At 41.7% G+C, this 20,405-nt stretch overlaps 1 protein-coding gene across 1 annotated transcript in view; it reads left to right on the forward strand.

The window, feature by feature from the left end:
- LOC309672680 (von Willebrand factor D and EGF domain-containing protein-like) overlaps positions 1-20,405 on the forward strand; it is a 191,516-nt gene that overhangs the window by 142,285 nt on the left and 28,826 nt on the right. Inside the window, exons 21-25 of the mRNA XM_082484244.1 lie at positions 354-1,244; positions 9,321-9,416; positions 10,198-10,293; positions 13,252-13,347; positions 17,398-17,493. Of these exons, the coding sequence (XP_082340370.1) occupies positions 354-1,244; positions 9,321-9,416; positions 10,198-10,293; positions 13,252-13,347; positions 17,398-17,493 (1,275 nt within the window). The remainder of the gene's footprint in view (positions 1-353; positions 1,245-9,320; positions 9,417-10,197; positions 10,294-13,251; positions 13,348-17,397; positions 17,494-20,405) is intronic.

The following is a 20,405-nucleotide window of genomic DNA, read 5'->3' on the forward strand; positions in this document are numbered from 1 at the left end:
CCTGAAAGTATTGATTCAAACTACTCGTCTCCACTTTCAAGGCCCTTCACAGGCTACCCTCTCCCCATCTATCATCCCTCCTTACACAACCGAAAAGGCGGCTGGCTTTGTAACAAGTGGGTGACAGTTACAAACCAGCAGTCTCTCTAACACGCTGCCCCTCACGTCTGGAGGGAGCTGTACACAGCATTAACAAAGCTTTTCCATTTGTCTCCTTTAAATGCTTTCCTAAAACTTCCCTTTGCCATAAGGACTGCAAAAGCATTACATAGTTATACGCTAAATGTTCGCTGGGGTTCCTTTAAACCTTACACCAGCAAATTTGGCTAATATGTATCTTCCTTCCACACTAGTTTCAAGATCTTCCCAAAGCCATGTGGATTTTGCTAGAAGAAATACTGAAGATGCTAGAGGCTCTCACCAAGAAGATATTTTAAAAACTTCAAGAAACATATATTCCCTTCTTTCCCAAACCCAAATTCCAAGACAAGAAGCTACATACTTTTTGGAAAGAACCCCCACAGTCATTGACACTCCATCCCTTACAATGGAAAGGAAGACTTCCCAAGGTCAAACATCGTCAGAAAAAGAACCTGCTATGGAGTCCACAGCACCTGAGAAACAATCTTTTCTTGAAAAAGGAAGTGATACACACACTTTCCTTCTGCACGAGGAGCCAGATCCCAGCTCCACAACTGTCAGAGTGCCAACCCATACCCCTCTCCATTTTAAACAATACAAACCAGGTACAACAGGGACTTCTCCTTCTCATCACAACACAAATGCAAGTTCATTCCTCGCAAGGCCACACGTTGTTCAGCAAACTCGTTCAAAACACAGCTATTCTCCCAGGAAATGGCCCGGTCGAGTCGCAGTCTTGAAGACTAAACCATCCCAAGATTTCCCAACAGAGCAGCAGAGAGCACCTCCACCGGCAACACAGCTCACCTCCCCTTTCCATTTACCAGGTTCTTCCCTTGATACAGCTCCCCGGAATGCTAGCGTCCCAGCAGGGTCTGCTGCCCAAGCAAGGCTTCCAGCACAGACCCCGGCGGCCAGAAAGGCGTACAACACAGCAATGGGTCATGTGGAACTGCCAAAACCCAGCGGTGGGACGCGTCAGAAAGTCATTTGTGCTAATATGCCGTGCTTTACTGGTGTGCAGTGTGAGACAGCTGAAGACGGAGGATTTAAATGTGGGTCTTGTCCCACTGGATACAGGGGTGATGGAATTACATGTGAAGGTAAGGGGGGAAATCTTCTTTTAAATTCTTTTATAACTTCAAATCTAATAAGTCTCCAAAGTAAAAATTAATTTTGATTATAAATTTGGAGATTTTTCTAACTGGGATCATTCTGGTTTTCAAAGCCAACTATATTTCAAAAGAATAGACGAAGATTCTATAACTTTGAAAAAGCTCTTTCTGCTTACAAAAATGACATATTTATTTGATAATATCTAATCAATTGAAACCAGGGAGAGATTGCAATCTTGCTTACCCTTGCTTAAGGCCAGATTCATTCTACTGAAGTCATTACACTCAAAAACATATAAAACTTCTGTGGGAAAGAGTAAAATTGACTCCATTTCTCTATACAACAAATATTCTAGGAAAAACTAATTGTTCTACCTTTAAAAATTATTTTTAAATATCTGTCTAATATCTTAAATACAAAACTGAACTTGTCATCTGAAATATATAACACCAGAAGGGTTTTCACAATATATTGAGTTATTTATTAGACTGCTTAGAATACCTCCGTAAAACAATAGTATTATGCACATTGTTGAAACAATGAATTCCCTGACTTAGCCATCATTAATTACACCTTTTGTTGAAAACCCTCTGATAAGTTGATATCTTAATTGCCCTTTCACTACACAAAGCAAGAGCATTTGCATCATCTGTTTCATTCTCTTTCACATCTGGTTTCTCGTGCTCGGAGCAGAGAGGCGTGGGGGGGTCTCAGCCGTGATGCACTGCGGAGGACCAACCGTGCAGGGATTCCTTGGTGTAATCAAGACTTCGTGGGGGTGTAAAGCCCCCCAGAAATACTGCAGCCTGCTGAGCTCAGAGCAGTGCTGGAGACATATTACAAAATGCGTAAGAAAAGGTTACTATCATCTTGGGTGCTGTAATTTTTGCCTGTTTGCACATTTCTGAAATGCCCCTTCTAAAGGACTTAAGGTTACTTGGCACAAAAGGCCCTGGAAAAGTACCAAGCAGCTCCTGCTACTGGGAAGCCCAAAGCAAGTTTGACCACAGAATGTCCTCCCCTCAAAGACCAGGCCCAAGTACACATGAATATTTATGAATATGGGCATATGGCTGCTTTGTGTATATTTAGTATGCCCATCCATATAGTCCTTAAAACATAAATCTACCTCTGCTTTTTGCTGTCTCGCAAGACGGGATGTTTTCTTCAATTACTGGTATTACTGACAATCTCTCTGGAGAGTCCTTAGGATGAAATACTTTATTACCAACATCATTCTCTGTCTCAGGGCTTGATGACACGATACACAAACAGCCTTTATTTGTCTCTTGTCACTGACCGTGTCACCTGATTCAATAATCAGCTTGTCTGCTCCCGGCCTCTGCTCCATCCCTAGCCCCCCTGCCCACCTGCCAGCACCCTCCTGGAGCCTGGCCAGAAGGGTGAAGGGCACCCATTGTACCTCCAGCCGTTGATGTCTCTTCCCATGTCAGATGCAGCTGATTCATCATGACAGATGAAGTTGAAAGATGAGGATAATTCCCTGGATTAAAGCCTGTCATAACCTCAGCCATCAGCACCTTACAGTGTCACCACGGTTGGACTGACTTCTCTCAAAACAGTAGTACCCTCTAAGAACAGGAGACAGCAAAATTGAACAAGTGATCAAAGCTTAGATGAGACCAGCATTTGTGAAATCTTCAGGCTTTGATGCAACATCCATGGCAAGAGAGCAAAAATGTCATCAGCCTATTGGTAGTTCTCACCGTCCTATTTGATATCAAAACTGACCAAGATAAAAGAAAAAGCCCATTGGTAGCAAGTTTTAATACCTGTGGAGCTTGAGGGGATGTGATCTTTGTTTAATAAGACTGTCTGAAGATACTGTAAGATAATAAATACTTTACCGTGTGATATTTATCATGGGACAGAATATAAGGAGTTTTTTCCAGTTGTGCAGTTCAAAATCAGGCTTTGAGGACTGGTAGGGAAAAAATAAGCAGCACCATTAATTTCTCTTCTAAAATAAATCATCCTAAATCTTATTTCTGTAATATTCTTATCCCTTTGGTCGAGCCCCTCTTTGTCCCCGTTATAATTTTATTGGAAGTCCCCTCCCCCTACTCCATCTTCCTGTTTTGGGAATCACAGGCTCACAGGAGTCCAGGCTGGAAGAGACCTCTGGGGATCTTCTTTTGGAAGAAAATAGCTAGATGGCAGTGCGTTTGGCTTATATTCACGCATCTATACTGGGATACATTCAGATGCTCTTAGCAATTTCCATTTAGACCACTCCCTTCACTACCGACAGCTTTGTCATGTGTAAAAAGTAGGACCTCGCTTTTACCCATCTTGCGTTAGTGGAATAAGGATTACAGATTCTTAATTCTCTTACTTCTGGCTACTGACTCTGCAGATAAGGTGAGATGAAGTAGTTCTGCAAGGCTCTACTCATCACTCCCATGCCCTTTCCTACAGCTGACCAGCTTCTCAGCTGGCAGAGCTCTTTCACCTTCCTGCACAAAGGCAGTATTGCCATTTATTAGTGGCCTAAAGTAAAGACTCATCTGCTAAACAGGCAAATCCTTGAAAAACATCATTTCAGAGTAGCATTTGGGAGATAGCTAACATCACCTACAGAAATAAAAAAAAAAAAGCAGGAGAAGTAAGGCCTACCGTAGTCCACTGGATTCTCCTGCATATTCTCTGGCGCAAGATGCTCGCTGGCCTTCGTGGTGCCAAATAAGCCAGGAGTTCCTCTGGTGATGAAGGAGGCTACCAAATGCATAATTGCCACTCACTCTGAGTGTCCTTTTCAAGTATATACACCATAAAATCAATGCATTACTGTGATAAACTCTGAGCAGTTTTACGGGACAGCACTCATCACCCGCCAAAGCGCGCTGCAGAAGTGCCGTAACGTGAGCTTTAAATATTCCCGCTCAGTATGCCAAGAGAATAAAAAAACTAATACTTTGGTAATGCACAACTAGTCTAAACAGGATCATTTTCAGAATGATTCTGATACTTTGTCAGGTGTATTAGAAGTGGCACAAGTAATGCAGCACTTTGCAATATTTGAGGTTAATGCTCTGAAATATTCGGTAGTGTTGTTAGTCACCTTAGAGCAGTTACTCGTTGTCCTGCCTCTGTTCCCCACTCTACAACGGGGACATAAGCCTGCACTTTCAAAGATGTTGTATCCACTGGACAGGGAAAGAGATGCTGTCTTTTCCCTGGGCTCGGTTTATTCACCAGGGTCTGTGCATATGGCACTGTCTGAGAACAGCTGTTGTATTTCTTGAGCTCCTTAGGGTGCCCTAAGGTGGAACATGTCCTTTCCATTCCTTAAAAGGGTTGAAGTTAACAAAAAATTCTGCTCTGGGCATCACTGTTCCATGTCTTCCCAAGAGACCTAAACCTGAAGCCTGAAGAGAAATAAGAATTTAAGCCAAATTCCCGGTCAAACTTTTTTTTATTTATCTAACCCCAAGTTCATTCAATAAGGAGTGCCTGGTCACTAAAATCGTACAATTAAAAAGTCAAAGACGCAGTTCGATAGAATACAGACAATTATTTAAAACTATTTTGGATTAGGTGACAATTAAGGACTATAATCTTTCTATTTTTTTAGTAGTCATAAAAGTTCCTCAGAATTCCTATGGAAGATAAGGTCATGCTACTTTAGAAATATTTTCTTAAAAATTTTAAGTCAGTAAAACTCTTGGATATTTTATAGGCTTTGCACAGTATTTTCTCGTGGAAGGGGAAGTCAAGAAAAAAAGTGGTCATGTTTTATGCTCAAGAGTTAAAAACACAGCATTGCCTTGACATTACAAAACCGCTGTTCAAACCAAATAATTTTAAAAATAGCAGGAAAGACGGAGTAGTTGGGAAAATATTATGACCTCAGGATGCACAGCTGGATGAAACGAGGCCAAAAAAATCAGGTAGCTGACATTCATCTGTTCCGACATTTTTATACCTGAAAAGCTCTACCATATCACACCAAAAGTCCTTCCCCTGTCTCAGATATCTACTAACAGCAGATGTCAGCAGTATATGGGAAAGGTATAGGGGTACTGTCCAGAATAGGCTCTCGGCAAGTTATGGATCATGTGCTTCAAAAAGCAAAGGTGACACCTTTGAAGAGTACGCTGGTCAACCCTTCCAGGACACATCTGATTTTGTAGTTTTCAGGCCTATGTCCCCAAGTCATGTCTTTCGCAAAGACCTAATCTATTCACTTGTTCTTTGTACAAAAGCTCTTCTGGAACTTTGGTTTTCCCTGTCACCTTTGTTGCACCATTTCCACTTTTACTATATCTTTTCTGAGCTGGGGGATCAGACTTGAACATGGTATTTAAGATGCAGCTCACCATGGATACCAACCGTAATAAAGTCTGGCATTTTGTGCTCTGCTCATTCCTTAACAATTCCTAACACTTTATTTGCTTTTTTGACTGCAGATGAGCATTCCGCTGACATTTCACAAAACAAAATCCATTAGTACAACCTAACCAGAACCGTTGTCTGCATTTGTATTCCCCATTTATTCAGTCAAGTTAATCTTGTTAATTTTCTATTTGCTAGGATGGGTATTTATTTCATAACTGGGCTCTATTTAAATATGCATATGAGTAATTTTAGTTGCACTAATACATGCTTTAACCTTACGCTTTAGTTCCTCTATCTGCGTATCTCACATGCAAAAGAAAGGCTTCAATCAGTATCTGTTCAAAAGGAAAACCAATAACCGGTCTAGCCTGCAATGTAACTTTCTTTTCTTTATTTTCCCTCCCTTGTGCTGCACATATTCAAACTTCATCTGTACCTTTAGGAAATAAGATTAATGCAACTTTGAAAGAAAATAAATAATGTACAATGATTCCATGAAACAAGACGACTTACGCTCCTTCCAGTGAATTTCCAAATTTTTAAATGGAACTGCAGGTAATGGTCTCACACCTCCAAGTGCTTTAATGGCATACACCCAGGACCCCATGTGCCAGACGGCAGGGGGAGTTTGCTCGTTGTTGAGATGTTAAGCAATAACTCTGTCCTGGAAGCCATTTGCTGATTAGGCTATCGAAAATGGAGGAAGCAACACAGCATCTGGTATTCCTGAGTACCCCCAAAGTTATCGTAGAGAAACTTATAAAAAGTGTATGATCTCATTTTAATGGAAAAAAGTAGTTTCAGGATATTTCCCAAAAAGCCCTTTCAGAGAAAACAATAATGGACTTCTCCATTTTCACCTCCAGATTTCAAATTATAAACATAAACATACGTACATTTGACAGCAAGATTGACCGTTTGCAGCTACGTTTTCCTCTTTACTGTCATTTTATACCATTCAAAACCGCTTAGTATAAAAACACTGCAATACCTTTGTACAATTTAGCAAATGTTTATGGAAAAAATATTCATTCCAGAAGATGAAAGACAGAAGTTTTGGAAAAGAATTTGACACAAACGGTACATTTCTATTATGGAGGGAAATGTCTTTTAGGTGAATATTAGTCTTGCTCTCACATTGCAGCCAGTGTTCAGTTTTTATCTTTTGCTATTCACCAGTAATAGAATAGTTTTAAACATTTTACTATTAAATGTCACCATAAGGGCTAAATTTTTTAATATCCAAAATACCATGTTCTTTTCTGACAGTTCAGATGCATCTCGAAATGCGTAAAGGCCAGATGGAAAGTACTCTGTTCAAATGGACACCTTCTCTTTAAGTGCTACATACAAAACACGCCGAAATAACGCGTAATATGTTTGAATGTCACCGTGCTTGGCATAGCACTTAGGCACCTGGAGGCTTTATGCTGCCATCGTCCTACAGGAAAGGCAATCACATTTCACGTACTTCAAAAAGAGCGGCACATTTTTCCCAGGTTTTGTGTTTCCCCGCCTCCGTGCAAAGAGTATTAACCAATTCTACCGACTGTTAATTTCTAAATGTAAAGAAATCCCTTTTTAAGCAAGTCCTGCCCTTCCCCAGGCCCAGAAGAGTGGAGATGTTTCATATGGAGGTGTGGGCAGTGGACGGGTCAGTACCCTCCTTCCAAAACCCTATGCCTGTCATTGACCTCAGTGAGATCTACCGCAAGACCCCGAACACGAGTGGTGGCTTATATAGTACTTCAATTTTAAAGGAATAACGAATTTTTAAGAACCCAGCTTCAAGTTCTTTCCCTTTCGCCCTAATAGCACGAGACCCCAAACTGCCTGAGCCTCTGACCTGCTCCAACCCCTGCTACCAGTGGCTGAATTAGGAGAACTTTAGGAAAGGTTAACACTAACTCCGTAAATGGGTCTAAATCAAACCTGTTTAGTTGTCCAGTCAATGTCAATTTCTTTTTATTCTTTTTTTTCTCCCAGATGTACACTTCAAATTTCAGCTAAACACATGCCGAATTGCAAAAGTGTAAACCTTATAGACCATCAAAGCAAAACTAAATTTAGCTTGACGACATTCTCAGCATGTATAGTATGGATCTAAACTATATCTAGCAAGTTTTCTGTTCTCAGGCATGTCAAATCCTAAAGTTATTTTAATGTCGCATTGAAAATTTCACAGTTAAAACTACATGGTAACAGGAAATGTAAATACTGAAGTACCTGAAGAGCAGATCTAATACCAAATATATTTCTTTAAATTTATTTCTGTCAAAATGGTTCATTTAAAGGTACCTTCTTGGAGTTTGTCTTTTTAACTGCAATTGGAAACTGTGTGGTGGCTTTCGTAACTTTTTTGGATGGCAAAGTTCATATGCAATGGCTTTATCTGAAAGCTTGGTGATACCATTAGAGGTGAGGAGGCCTTCAATGAACGAGCTTTGTTTAAATTGTGTGCTGTCACAAGTATTTGTCTATTTAGCTTTCCAGTTGCGCAGTCCATTTTCCAGTTTTAAGAGAAAAACATGGTACATTCAGGGTTTTTTCCCCCCTTGTAACAATTTTTAAAATGAAAGATGCTTTGCTGCAGATCTCTTTAGCTTCATTTTGCATTTTCCTTGGAATAACCTTGCTTAGCTTCATATCCATTATAAAAGACAAAACTCCGCCAGTAAAGTGTGCCAAAGTGCAACATTTTTCTCTGTATTCACTTCCCAAGTACAAGGAAAGATATTTTTCATTCTGTTATGTGAGGTGGCTTTTTTTCCCCAAAGGCGTGAGAGCCAGCTGACATACACGCTTTGCTCTGCTCCTCCACATGGCGTTGCTTCTTCTGCCAGTGTCGGTGGTCGCCTTCTACCTTCAGTGGTCCTCTCTCCTCCTCTCCGGTGTTTGGTATACAAAACTACCTCTTATTAGAGGGCTACAAATAGAAGTATTCGTGACATCAGGTGTCGGGTACCTACATTAGCTGTTAGGTTTGAAAGGCTAAACTTTCCAGGCTCCCTGCACAATAAAGCCAGTAGGTTCATAATGATCCACTTTGAAAAGCAAACAAGCGTCTTCAGCGAATAGCCTCTTTCAGGAGCTGCAGCGCGTTCCGGCTTGACGCAATACATCTTCTCGTCCTCTTTCTTCCACAGAACCACATTGCGTATTGCAATATGTCAAGAAATCATTATCCAACCCGCTGCTTTGCAGACCTCACACGACTTATTAAACATTTAAATCGTTGCTTGAACGTTTGTCATTTTGCTGACGAATTCCCACACAACTCTCTTCTATACGGAAGAAACACTTCATCTCTGCTTTAGTGCTACTTCTGACACCTGTCGAGGCTTACTGAACATCCACACGGCAAATTTGTAGAGAGGGATGGGCGAGGTCTTTAGTATTAACTACATTTGTAGTTGATCCATCCTTAGACTTCAAAAACACGTGCTTAAAATTGTGCATGCTCAGAAGTTAAATATGATTATGTTAAAATCATTCCCTTGCAGACATTATATAGCTACGTATTAGTTAGTGCTGTAGTACTAATGTGATACCACTTTTATCCTGCAGTGTTTTACTCAGTAGCCAATTGGCTTGTTTGACTAATAAAAAACTATAGGAAAAGTAGTAACAAGTGTTGAGCTCATAACTACAGAGAATGTAATATCTGAACTGTATTTTTTTTTTCTCATGTTTTATTCTTGCAGTGCAGTGTGATCCACCATGTGAGCACGGAGGAACTTGTGTATCTCAAAATACTTGTTCTTGTGTCTATGGATTTGTTGGTCCTCGATGTGAAACAAGTATGTATGAATTCCTTCAGGCTTTTCTCCTCACTACATGTTTGAATTTGCAGAAAATTATAAGATACAGAAAGCCTTTTTGTTTTTCTACATTTCCCCTCAAAATGATGATTGAATACAGCAAGGAAATCAAAGTATCATATATCGAAGTAATATTTAATAACTATTTCAGAGCATATATTTATCAGCAGCATAGTTGTATTATGTAAAAATATGCACATCTATATCAACATTTTCTACATAAAAGTGTTTCTGGAAAAACAAACAAGCAAGCAAAAACCTTCATGTTATTTATAGTAACATTTATGAAATTCAAGGTTGTGTGAGTGAATGCAGTAATACTATTTTTGAGTACACAAAAAGACAAACATAGCTATTAGGAGTCACGTTATTGTGCGATACAAGTTACAAAAGAGGTTCAATACATAGAACATCTGGGGAAAAAAATCAGCCTTCAAACCCTTCTATATTAGCTGAACGGTGAAACATATGCAGTTTCATTATTACAGTCCTTGCTGCTTATTTAACTATCAGGTTGCTCTTGACAGGAATATAATTCTATCTCTGAACCAGGGTAGCTGGAATACTTAAAAAGCAAAGAATTTTAGATGCAAGACTTTTGATGGAAAGAATGGGTAGAAAAGAGAAAGAAAACCAAGGAAAGGGATGGATTCATCCCTCTCTTTACTTGGACTAATACCATTAGTTATTTGCTGTAATAGCTTTAGAATTTGCATCGCTGTTACCAGTAAGAGATTGTGATCCTTTGTGTATTTTCCAGTGGTGTGTAACAGACACTGTCATAACGGTGGGGTCTGTGTGTCACCAGATGAGTGCAAATGCAGAAAGGGATGGAGCAGCCCTTCGTGCGAAACAGGTAAGTGGTTAGAAATGAGTGGTCTCTCATTTCTTTTGCTGCCTAAAATCCATGCGATTCCTGCAATTCAATGGTCAGAGTGGGAATTGCTTCAAGAATTAAAATGTAAGAAAAAGAGACCTGGTGAAGGCCAAAACCTCAGAAGGCTTTGAGTTTATGTAAGTATTCATAAGTTTAGAAGTTTATCTAAACTCAAGGTCACACAGAGGAAACCCACAAACAAAACCTTTTTGCAGCTTTTTTTAAGCTCGTGCCATTCTGGAGTTTCCTCTCAGCGTGCACAAAAACGAAAATAAAGCCATTCACCGGTTCAGAAGTTATGGCCTTTCTAGGTGCTTGGTAGCTTCTGCAAATGAGAATAATTCTCATGAGAGCCTTTGGAGATGCGTTGGCTTACAGACTCAGCGGCCACGGACATAAGCTCACTCTTTGTTGGTCTTGTCCGTGGAGGCCCCAAACGATGAGTCCTGCCCCACACCTGCAGTGGCGGAGATGAGGGCAACCCAACCATGTCCACTGCTCACCATCTGCACAACTTCCGGTTTTCGTTGCTTTTAACCCTACACATTTCTCCCAAGGTATGATGGCGGGGCAGAAAGAACAGGGGGGTGGGTTTTTGGCGATTTTTAATGGCATGCAGACAAATCTGAACTTACAAGTACAGTTTATAGAGGCAGGAATAGGAGGAGGCCATTTTAAGTTAGGACAAGAACATGAGCAAGCAAATGTGACTTCTGCTGCTAAATTAGCAACTACGTACGCACTTCTAGTGCTGCATAGTCTAAGGAAGAATAGTGAAGCTAGAAAGGAAAGCTATCGGAAACTGAGGCTGACTACCGAGATTTTTGTGGTCCAGTTCTTGGATTCAGTTTTGCCATTCCAGAAGATGACTTGTGACTGCACGAGACAGAACAAAAGCCGCTTTTCGAGGAGAACGTAACCATTCACCCCCTAAAGTTAAACATCCTGCTGCTGCCAGAGTTCACAGTGCTCCTCCTGCCTGCTTCTCCCACTTGCGGACTGCCCACGAAAGGCTTTCACAGGAGTGTGCATGCTCAGGGAAAAGCCACCTCCACCCGTCAGTACAAAAGGACAAGGTCAGGGTTGGAACCGGGTACCAATTTCTAGTCAGGACTCATAGCTTTGGACCTCATTTTGAATAGGTGCAGCTCAGACCTTCCTCTCAGGGTCTAAGCGCGAAAAGCTGCAGTACATCTTTTTCCTCCAAAGGCACAGTAACTACAGCACCCACCTGGGACAAGGCGTGCAAAACAGCGAAATATTAAAAGCAGAAGGAGTACGTTAATCAGTGCCAAACCAGAAGGCTACAGAGGCAGTCTGCCTCTGCCATAGTGAATATTAAATGACTAAGACACCTTCAGCCTACGTTCCCTTTCCTGGAAGGTGAGAGATGTCATTTTAACCTCCATCTCCCTGAGACTGCTCTTCCTGTAAGTGTTGAAATGACAGACCTACTGAGGACATGTAAATTAACCTGTCTAAGATCCATAGTAAACGACTGGGATTGCCAGTAGCTATTCTGCTTCCCACTATCTCCTCTTTTTCCTGACAGAGATTACTCTCTTTGAGTTCTGCAAATTTTTGGGGGGGTGACTTTAAACAGGATTATTCCAAGAGAAGGACAGGCAATAGCAGCAGAAGCAGGAATTTCCAACCCAGAATAACAGCAGCAGGATTTTTTTTGTCTGATAATTCCTTAGGTGAAAGACTATCAGGCACCTCTCTGGCACAGTTTTGTGAGCACTACAGAAAGTATTTTGTGGGTACTGTTGGGGTTCCCTACCTCAAGTGGTATGATAGGAGTCTCTGGATGAACACAGATATAGAAACACGAGAAAAAAAAAAAAAAAAAAGACTAAGGAAAATTTACCAATGGAGATATAAACACTGACAGAATGTGGACACCCATGTACGAGCCAGGACAATGGGGCAACTAATCCAAACTCACCATTAGCAATGAATGAAAACCATTTTGACTTCATAAGTGATTGCTGCTTAGTCAGAAAAGCCTCTCATCTAGACTACGATTTCACTTTTTTTCCTCTTTCCAAAATGACATTTTATTTCTCCTTTAGTTCACCTGAAACATTTTACTGACCCTTAATTTATTTAAGCTTAAATGTATTTAATTTATTTAATGGGCTATTCTGTAAGATACAGAAAGACAAAGGGAGTAGGAGGAAAAAGACTATTTAAAAGTGTCGCTCTGCTTTGCAGTGAAAACTTTATCAGATTCCTTATTCTTCACACACTGACTTCCCAACTAAACTAATTTGCAATTCTAATCCTTTTTTTTTTTTTTCAACAGTCAGGTACTTGCCGCATAGAAATATGCAAGACAGCTTTTAATTCCTAATGCCTGTTATATCATCTACAGTAATAACAGATAAATAAAGAGGCAAAGGGAGCTCAGCCGGTGCCTTTGTTGGTGATGCATGAGCCAATATGTTGTGGGAACTGGCGTTTAAATGAGGCAGAAAAATGGGGCTTTTGCGGTGCACACCTATTCAACTTCACGGCAATGCCACGATGCTCTGTTGAACGCGGACAAAGCAGCAAATGGTTAATGTCTCATCTCCAGGTTATCCAAGCTGTATGCAGTGTGACTACATTTTACTACCTCGGGATCGTGTTTGGTGGGGATACTAGTGTGGAAGCAAATGTACTATGCAAATCAAAGGAAGACTTCAGAAATAAACTATTAAATTATATTTTATTTCCTCCCCCAAGCTATGCTAGCGCACCACTGAAATGCTCCCACTGTGTCGACAATGAATAAATGCCACAGCACAACTGACCAGCAAGGACGGTGTGAAATTTCTCCCAATATTACTCGAAATGTTTATTCTAATGACATGTGCAGCAGCAAAAGAGTGCCTGCTCTAAAAAATTCAAAAGTATAAGAGATTCGTAGAGTTTTCTTTTATTCACTTACAGCTGTGTGCAATCCTGTGTGCTTGAACGGAGGAATCTGTGTACGGCCAAATCTGTGTACGTGTCCTCATGGTTTCTATGGGCCACAGTGCCAGAGAGGTAAGAAAGTTCTATTTATCATCTTGATAAAGGATCCAGGCTTAAAATATAAACAGCAGCCTATATCAGTACCTGCCCCCACATGAAGTATATCCGGAGACTTTGCTTGTCATAACTCCCTCTGTGCTCTTTTGATGTTATAGTCTGTTGTAAATCCGCATTATATTGTTCTTAATGGTATTGTGAAGGAGTAAGCACTTATTTATGTCATTAATAATAAATAAACAATTAATTTAGACCTGTCTGAAGTCAGTGATATCACTAATTAGCAACTGTTCAATTAAATGTTAAAGCATGGCTCTATTTTGTTCATTTTGTGTACTCTATAGTGTGTATTACACTGGGTTTCAGAGCCAGATGATAATTTAAGTGGGGCTCACGATATCACCTACTCGATGGAGCATCTTAGACTGTAGTGGACGGGAGACTTGTACAGGACTTCTTCAGATCCCTGCTCAAAGATCTGACCAAATACCACTCTGCCTGACATAGAGCAGGACCTGATTTTGAATCCCTGTCCTAAAGGGGAGACCTCTCAACTGAGCCTAATGGTATCTCGGGCTTCTTGCTCACTTTGTGTTGCAGAAGTCAAATTAACGACTATTTTAACTACTCATTAGCTCAGGCAGAATAGACAGGAGAGAGGAACTTATGTTCAGGGCTCAAAGAGCCGGAAGACTCCTCTGCTTATACCACTTGCTTTTCATTTTTTTTGAGCATGGCTCTAATAACCCCTCCTGAATCTGGGAATATAAACACGCTTTTATTACCAAACCTGAACTATTTCAATAGGCAAAGTTCTTTTCTCTTTCTTTCTCTCTTTTGTTTCCCTGGAGTTCCTAGATGAATGCAATCCCAATGCAGATTTTTGTAAGTGAATGATTCACACACAAAAATCTAATTGCATATGGAGCATGCTGGAAGCTTTTTATTTTTGTGATGTTGGGGGTGAAGGAGAGAGCGAAAATGATAGACTCTGTAATTTTAAGATCTTTCTCCTGAGGATCAATATGGAAGGTGATTTTCAACATCTAGATCATTTGGAGTTTTTATCCTTAAGTGTTATGGTTTAGACAGAACTACTACTTGGAAATAAATACCCACATCTGTGGGATATGGAAGTGTTATGGGGAGAGAGTGGATGGATGCTGAAGAAAAGCAAAGCCTTTCCTTCTGTTTCATTGAGAAAGAGGGAAGAAACAGTACCAAAGCCAAGTTAGCAAATATCAAACATGGATCTATATGTCAAGGGCAGAAGGCCTTGAAGAAGCCCTTTAACTAGAGAGTTAAATACCTAAGAGATTCTCAGGAATATCCCGACCACTTAACTGCAGGTGTCGAGACCCTTAGGTGCTAGGACTCACGTCCCACGTTCTTTCCACAAACATCTGCCCTTGTTCTTGTGGGGGACTTCAACTTCCCAGACGTCTGCTGGAAATACAATGCAGCAGAGAGGGAACAGTCACGGAGGTTCCTGGAGTGTGTGGAAGACAACTTCCTAACACAGCTGGTGAAGGAACCAACTAGGGGAAGTGCACTACTGGACCTACTGTTTGTTAACAGAGAAGGTCTTGTGGGGGATGTAAAGGTTGGAGGTCGCCTTGGGCAGAGTGATCACGAAATGATAGAATTTTCAATTCTTGATCACGTAAGGCGGGGAGCCAGCAGAACTGCCACCTTGGATTTCCGAAGGGCAGACTTTAGCCTGTTTAGGAGCATGGTCGAGAGTGTCCCTTGGGAGGCAGTTTTGAAGAGCAAAGGTGCCCAGGAAGGCTGGGCATACTTCAAGCAGGTGCTCTTAAAAGCTCAGGAGAAGGCCATCCCCTTGTCTCGAAAAACGAGCAGACGGGGAAGACGACCAGCCTGGCTAAATAGAGAACTTTGGCTGGACCTCAGAAAAAAAAGGAAAGTTTACATTCTCTGGAAAAGGGGGTTGGCAACTTACGAGGACTATCAAGATATAACAAAGCTATGTAGGGGGAAAATGAGAAGGGCCAAAGCTCAATCAGAACTCAGCTTGGCCACTGCAGTTAAAGACAATAAGAAAAGGTTCTTTGAATATATCAATAGAAAAAGGAAGACTAGGGAAAATGTAGGCCCACTGGTGAATGAGACAGGTGCCCTAGTGGTGGAGGACGCAGAGAAGGCAGAGTTACTGAATGCCTTCTTTTCTTCGGTCTTCACTGCTAAAGCTGTCCCTCATGTATCCCACACTCTGAAGGCAAAGGGGAAGGTCTGGAGAGTGGAAGATTTTCCCTCAGTTGAGGAGGACCGTGTCAGAGACCACTTGGCCAAGCTGGACATTCACAAGTCCATGGGCCCTGATGGCATGCATCCGCGAGTGCTGAGAGAGCTGGCGGATGTTATTGCTAGACCACTCTCCATCGTCTTTGAACGGTCATGGAGAACAGGAGAGGTGCCTGAGGACTGGAGGAAGGCCGACATCACTCCAATCTTCAAAAAAGGCAAGAAGGAGGACCCAGGGAACTACAGACTGGTTAGTCTAACCTCTGTCCCTGGGAAGGTATTGGAGCGACTCATTCTGGATGTCATCTCCAAACATGTTGAGGAACAGGAAGTTATTGGAAGTGGTCAACATGGATTTACCAAGGGTAAATCATGCTTGACCAATCTGATAGCTTTCTATGATGTTATAACTGGTTGGCTGGATGAGGGGAAAGTTGTGGATGTCATCTACCTTGACTTTAGCAAGGCTTTTGACACTGTCTCCCATGACATCCTTATTAGGAAGCTGAGGAAGTATGGGCTAGATGAGGTGACAGTGAGGTGGATTGAGAGTTGGCTGCAGGACAGAACTCAGAGGGTTGTGATCAGCGGCACAGAGTCTAGTTGGAGGCCTGTAACCAGTGGTGTCCCCCAGGGCTCAATACTTGGTCCAATTTTGTTCAATATATTCATTAATGACCTGGATGAGGGGACAGAGTGTATCCTCAGCAAGTTTGCTGATGATACCAAACTGGGTGGGGTGGCTGACACCCCAGAGGGCCGTGCTGCCATCCAGCGTGACCTGGACAGACTGGAGAGCTGGGCAGAGAAGAACCTAATGAGGTTCAACAAAAGCAAGTGCAAGGTCCTGCACCTGGGGAGAAAGAATGCTAGGCACCAGTACAGGTTAGGGGCGGACCTGCTGGGAAGCAGCTTGGAGGAGAAGGATCTGGGGGTCGTGGTAGACAGTAAATTATCCATGGCCCAGCAATGTGCCCTTGTCGCCAAAAAGGCCAATGGAATCCTGGGCTGCATAGGGAAGAGTGTGGCCAGTAGGTCGAGGGAGGTCATTCTCCCCCTCTACTCTGCACTGGTGAGGCCACAACTGGAATACTGTGTCCAGTTTTGGGCTCCCCAGTTCAAGAGGGACAGGGAACTGCTGGAGCGAGTCCAGCGAAGGGCAACTAAGATGATTAAGGGCTTGGAGCATCTGCCTTATGAGGAAAGGCTGAGAGAGCTGGGACTCTTTAGCCTGGAGAAGAGAAGGCTGAGGGGAGACCTTATTATGGCGTACCAGTATCTAAAGGGTGGGTTGAAGGAGGATGGAGCCAGGCTCTTTTCAGTGGTTCCCAGTGACAGGACGAGGGGCAATGGGCACAAGTTGGAACACAGGAAGTTCCGTTCAAATACACGGAAACACTTCTTTACGGTGAGGGTGGCAGAGCACTGGCACAGGCTGCCCAGGGAGGTGGTGGAGTCCCCTTCTCTGGAGATTTTCAAGACCCGCCTGGATGCAGTCCTGAGTAATGTGCTCTGGGCAATCCTGCTTTAGCAGGGGAGTTGGACTAGATGATCTCTAGAGGTCCCTTCCAACTCTGATGATTCTGTGATTCTGTGATTCTGTGTGAAGAGAGAATCAGGATGTCCAGCTAGGCGTCTGCCTGAATCACCCTTTGGAGAGACACCTTCTCTACCCCAACTAAAGAAAAAAGCCCCTGCGGACTGGTCTCCCAACACAGGCACCTAAATAAGGAGCCTATACTTAGGCAATCTTGATCCCCTGTGTCATTTTGGTGGACAAAACTTTTGCTTTCCTTTCACTAGCTGTTTGCATTCCCCCTTGTAAGAACGGTGGTCACTGTGTTCGAACCAACGTGTGCTCCTGTACCGAGGGCTACACTGGAAGAAGGTGTCAGAAAAGTGAGTTACAAACTTCCCTTTGCTTTCCAATGTTCTCTGACTCGTAAACAATTTTTCTCCCTATTGCGCATGTTCAACAGAATATTTAGTCTGGATATATGCTGTGATCTCTTATATTTCTATCAGAGCACTTATAGCACTACATTATGTCTAAAACCAACCTGTTAATTAGAATAGCATTAAGTCAAGTCAATGTTGGGCGTAGAATGTTTTGCTAGAATCCTCTCTAAATATTTCATGTATTCAGAATGAGTAACACTCGTATTTGGAGAGAAATTAATTATTTTGCATTAAAGGGTTTTTTTTGGAAACAAATTAAAGCCAAAGGCAGAGCAGCTGACTGAGATCCTTAAAAATATTAGAACATCATACTTCTAGCTTAATTAAGACAGCTGGTTAATAACGCTTCAGTCTTGCCTTTGTTCTTGTCACTGAAATCTCCCTCTTCACCTTAGTATCAGTATTCATATTCGATTCTTCTATTCTTCAGGGGAAATAGGTAATTTTGGCACTTTTACAGACTCTGTTGCTCAACAATATCTGTCACCCGGGGAGTTTAGGATATGTATGTGAGAACTTTTTTTTTTATTTTATTTTATTATTTCTTAACCAGTTTGAAATTGGCAAAAGGGGAGCTGTGAAAACAACCATTCTTGGCAGGAAGAATCTGTACGTTTCCAGAGCACTTTATGTCTCTCACACAGAGAGGAAAAAAAAAAAAAAAGCTAGTAAAAAAAATTCCTTCCAGCAACAAAAGCCCTCTCAGTCCCCATACTACAGCTCTCCCCTCCTTCAGCAGAGAGAATCATGATGCACAGTTCTGCCTGGCTGCAAAGTACACAATTGAATAGTCTGTTCTGGCAGGAACAAGCTGGAGGGAAGAAAGCGGGAAAAAAACCTTATGTTTGGCATCTTGTTTCTGAGGTTAGAGAACATTAGAAAAGTGCTGTTTCCAGCTTTAAACATCTCCAGACAGATCAAAGGAAAAAGAGGTGATCATGATTGCAGTCTAGCAAAGCACTCCCCTAAATGCTCCAGCTGCTGCCAACCCACAGCAGGTTTCTTTCCACTTCCAAAAAACTTTATGAGGTTTTGTTGCCCATCTTGGTATAATCTTTTGCCAAAAGGCTTTCTGATATGACGAAAATATTTTTATTCTGTCCAATCCCAGCCTCCATTCCGCTTCAACGACCAATACATAGTCTGCTTTATTTAGCCTAGTGTTATAAAAACATAAAGAAAGGATCTGTGTCTGTGGTGAATGAAGAGAAATATGATTAAGTAGAAGGGACATGCTGCTATTTGCTTACTCTTACTGGCCCTTGACTGTTAATAAGTAAAAAATTTTGAGTAATGTTTCTTTTTTCTTGCTTGCACACGGGACAGGTATCATGATCCATAGAAAGAAACAGCTTATTCACAAGTTCGTCGCATCAAACTGTTGCTATTAGAGCTGTATGTCTTGTCGATGCTGTCATATAAAATAGCTTCTCTCTCCTCTGCCAGAGGATCCAGATTTCTCCACTCCTCTGGAGCAAAGGACCTCAGGGCCCACAGCAGAAGTGAGCCTCAGCTGATCTCCACAAACCCTCTCCCCCAAAAGAAAATGGAGAGGAGTAGCGCTCCCATCAGTTGGAGGCTGCCCTCAGTCCCATACATCTCAGAGTTCAAATGCCGAAGGCATTTCGTAGCTTTTCTTGGTATGATTTTATATCATTTTCAATCGGGCACTGACCTGCTTAGTGGATCAGGTGACGTGCTTGGCATACACTTGAATTCTAGGAGTATATACATAGACACGTGTTCCTAACTTATTTACATACAGACAAATGAAAAAGTGGAAAGTAAATTCCCTCCGTGGAGAATTTCTACTGCCCACCCCCTTTTTCTTAAAGAAAATCTATAAAAAGTACCACAATATCCATCTTATGTTCCAAAAAGAGTTAATATGTCACATAGCTCTTTCTGTCTCCTTTCCAGTGTCACTAGCAGTATATATATGTCCTTATCCATTTATCAAATTAATTTAGATAATCCTGTGGCCACTTGGGCTGCCGAGTCTGTAGAGGTGAGACCAGCCCCATGGACCACGTGCCTGAGCGCTCAGAATCCCAGCGGGGAGACGATCTGTGCAGTGCTTCTGCCAAACTTCTGGGAAGGGTATGGCAAGAAGGAATCAGAGAGAAAAAAAAAAAAAAAAAAAAAAGTATATTTCTACTTTACAGAGAGGGTTTTCTCTGGATTTGAGCATCTTTTCTGTTTGCCTTTAAGGACCCCAGGTAACCCAGCTGTGCCTTGAGTTGCACAGGATACTACTGCTCACACAGAGTTGTAATATCCTCACACAAAGAGTAAGGAAAAGAAATACGGACATGACAATAGCAAAACTGTAATTAAATACAAAGTTTACTGGAAGTTCAATACTGCAACAGCTCCCATTTGCAAAGCACCAGGACAATGTACCACATTTTCAGAGGAACTGCCAGAGGTGAACCTGTGGCCCAAATCACAGCTTGGCAGTGTCTAATCTGTTGCTGCCAGGTTACCCCACGCTGAGAAATGTCGAGCTGGCTTAGCCAAAATGAAGAATGTGACAATTCTGAGAAAAACAATTCCTTGTGAGGGGTTTTATCATTATTTTAATTGTTCTTCACTCTCTGAGTTTTCAGTGTCCTTAGGTCCTTGTACATTTCTAGTACACTTTCAGAAAACTCTGTCAGCAAATCAACTTTACTATGTACTTACACTGAGTCTGTAGCCTTAGAAATTTTGGGTGGATTTATTACCTGCCTAATAAAACTTATCAAGACAGAGTGAGTAAACTTAAGACTAAAAAAAACAAGACTGAAGAAGTTTCCCATCCATGTATTACATGCAGAGCAGCCTCATATTCATGATCTTTAGTTTGGGAA

The sequence above is a fragment of the Vanellus vanellus genome (assembly GCF_965231255.1).
Source record: "Vanellus vanellus genome assembly, chromosome: 5".
Taxonomy (NCBI): Eukaryota; Metazoa; Chordata; class Aves; order Charadriiformes; family Charadriidae; genus Vanellus; species Vanellus vanellus.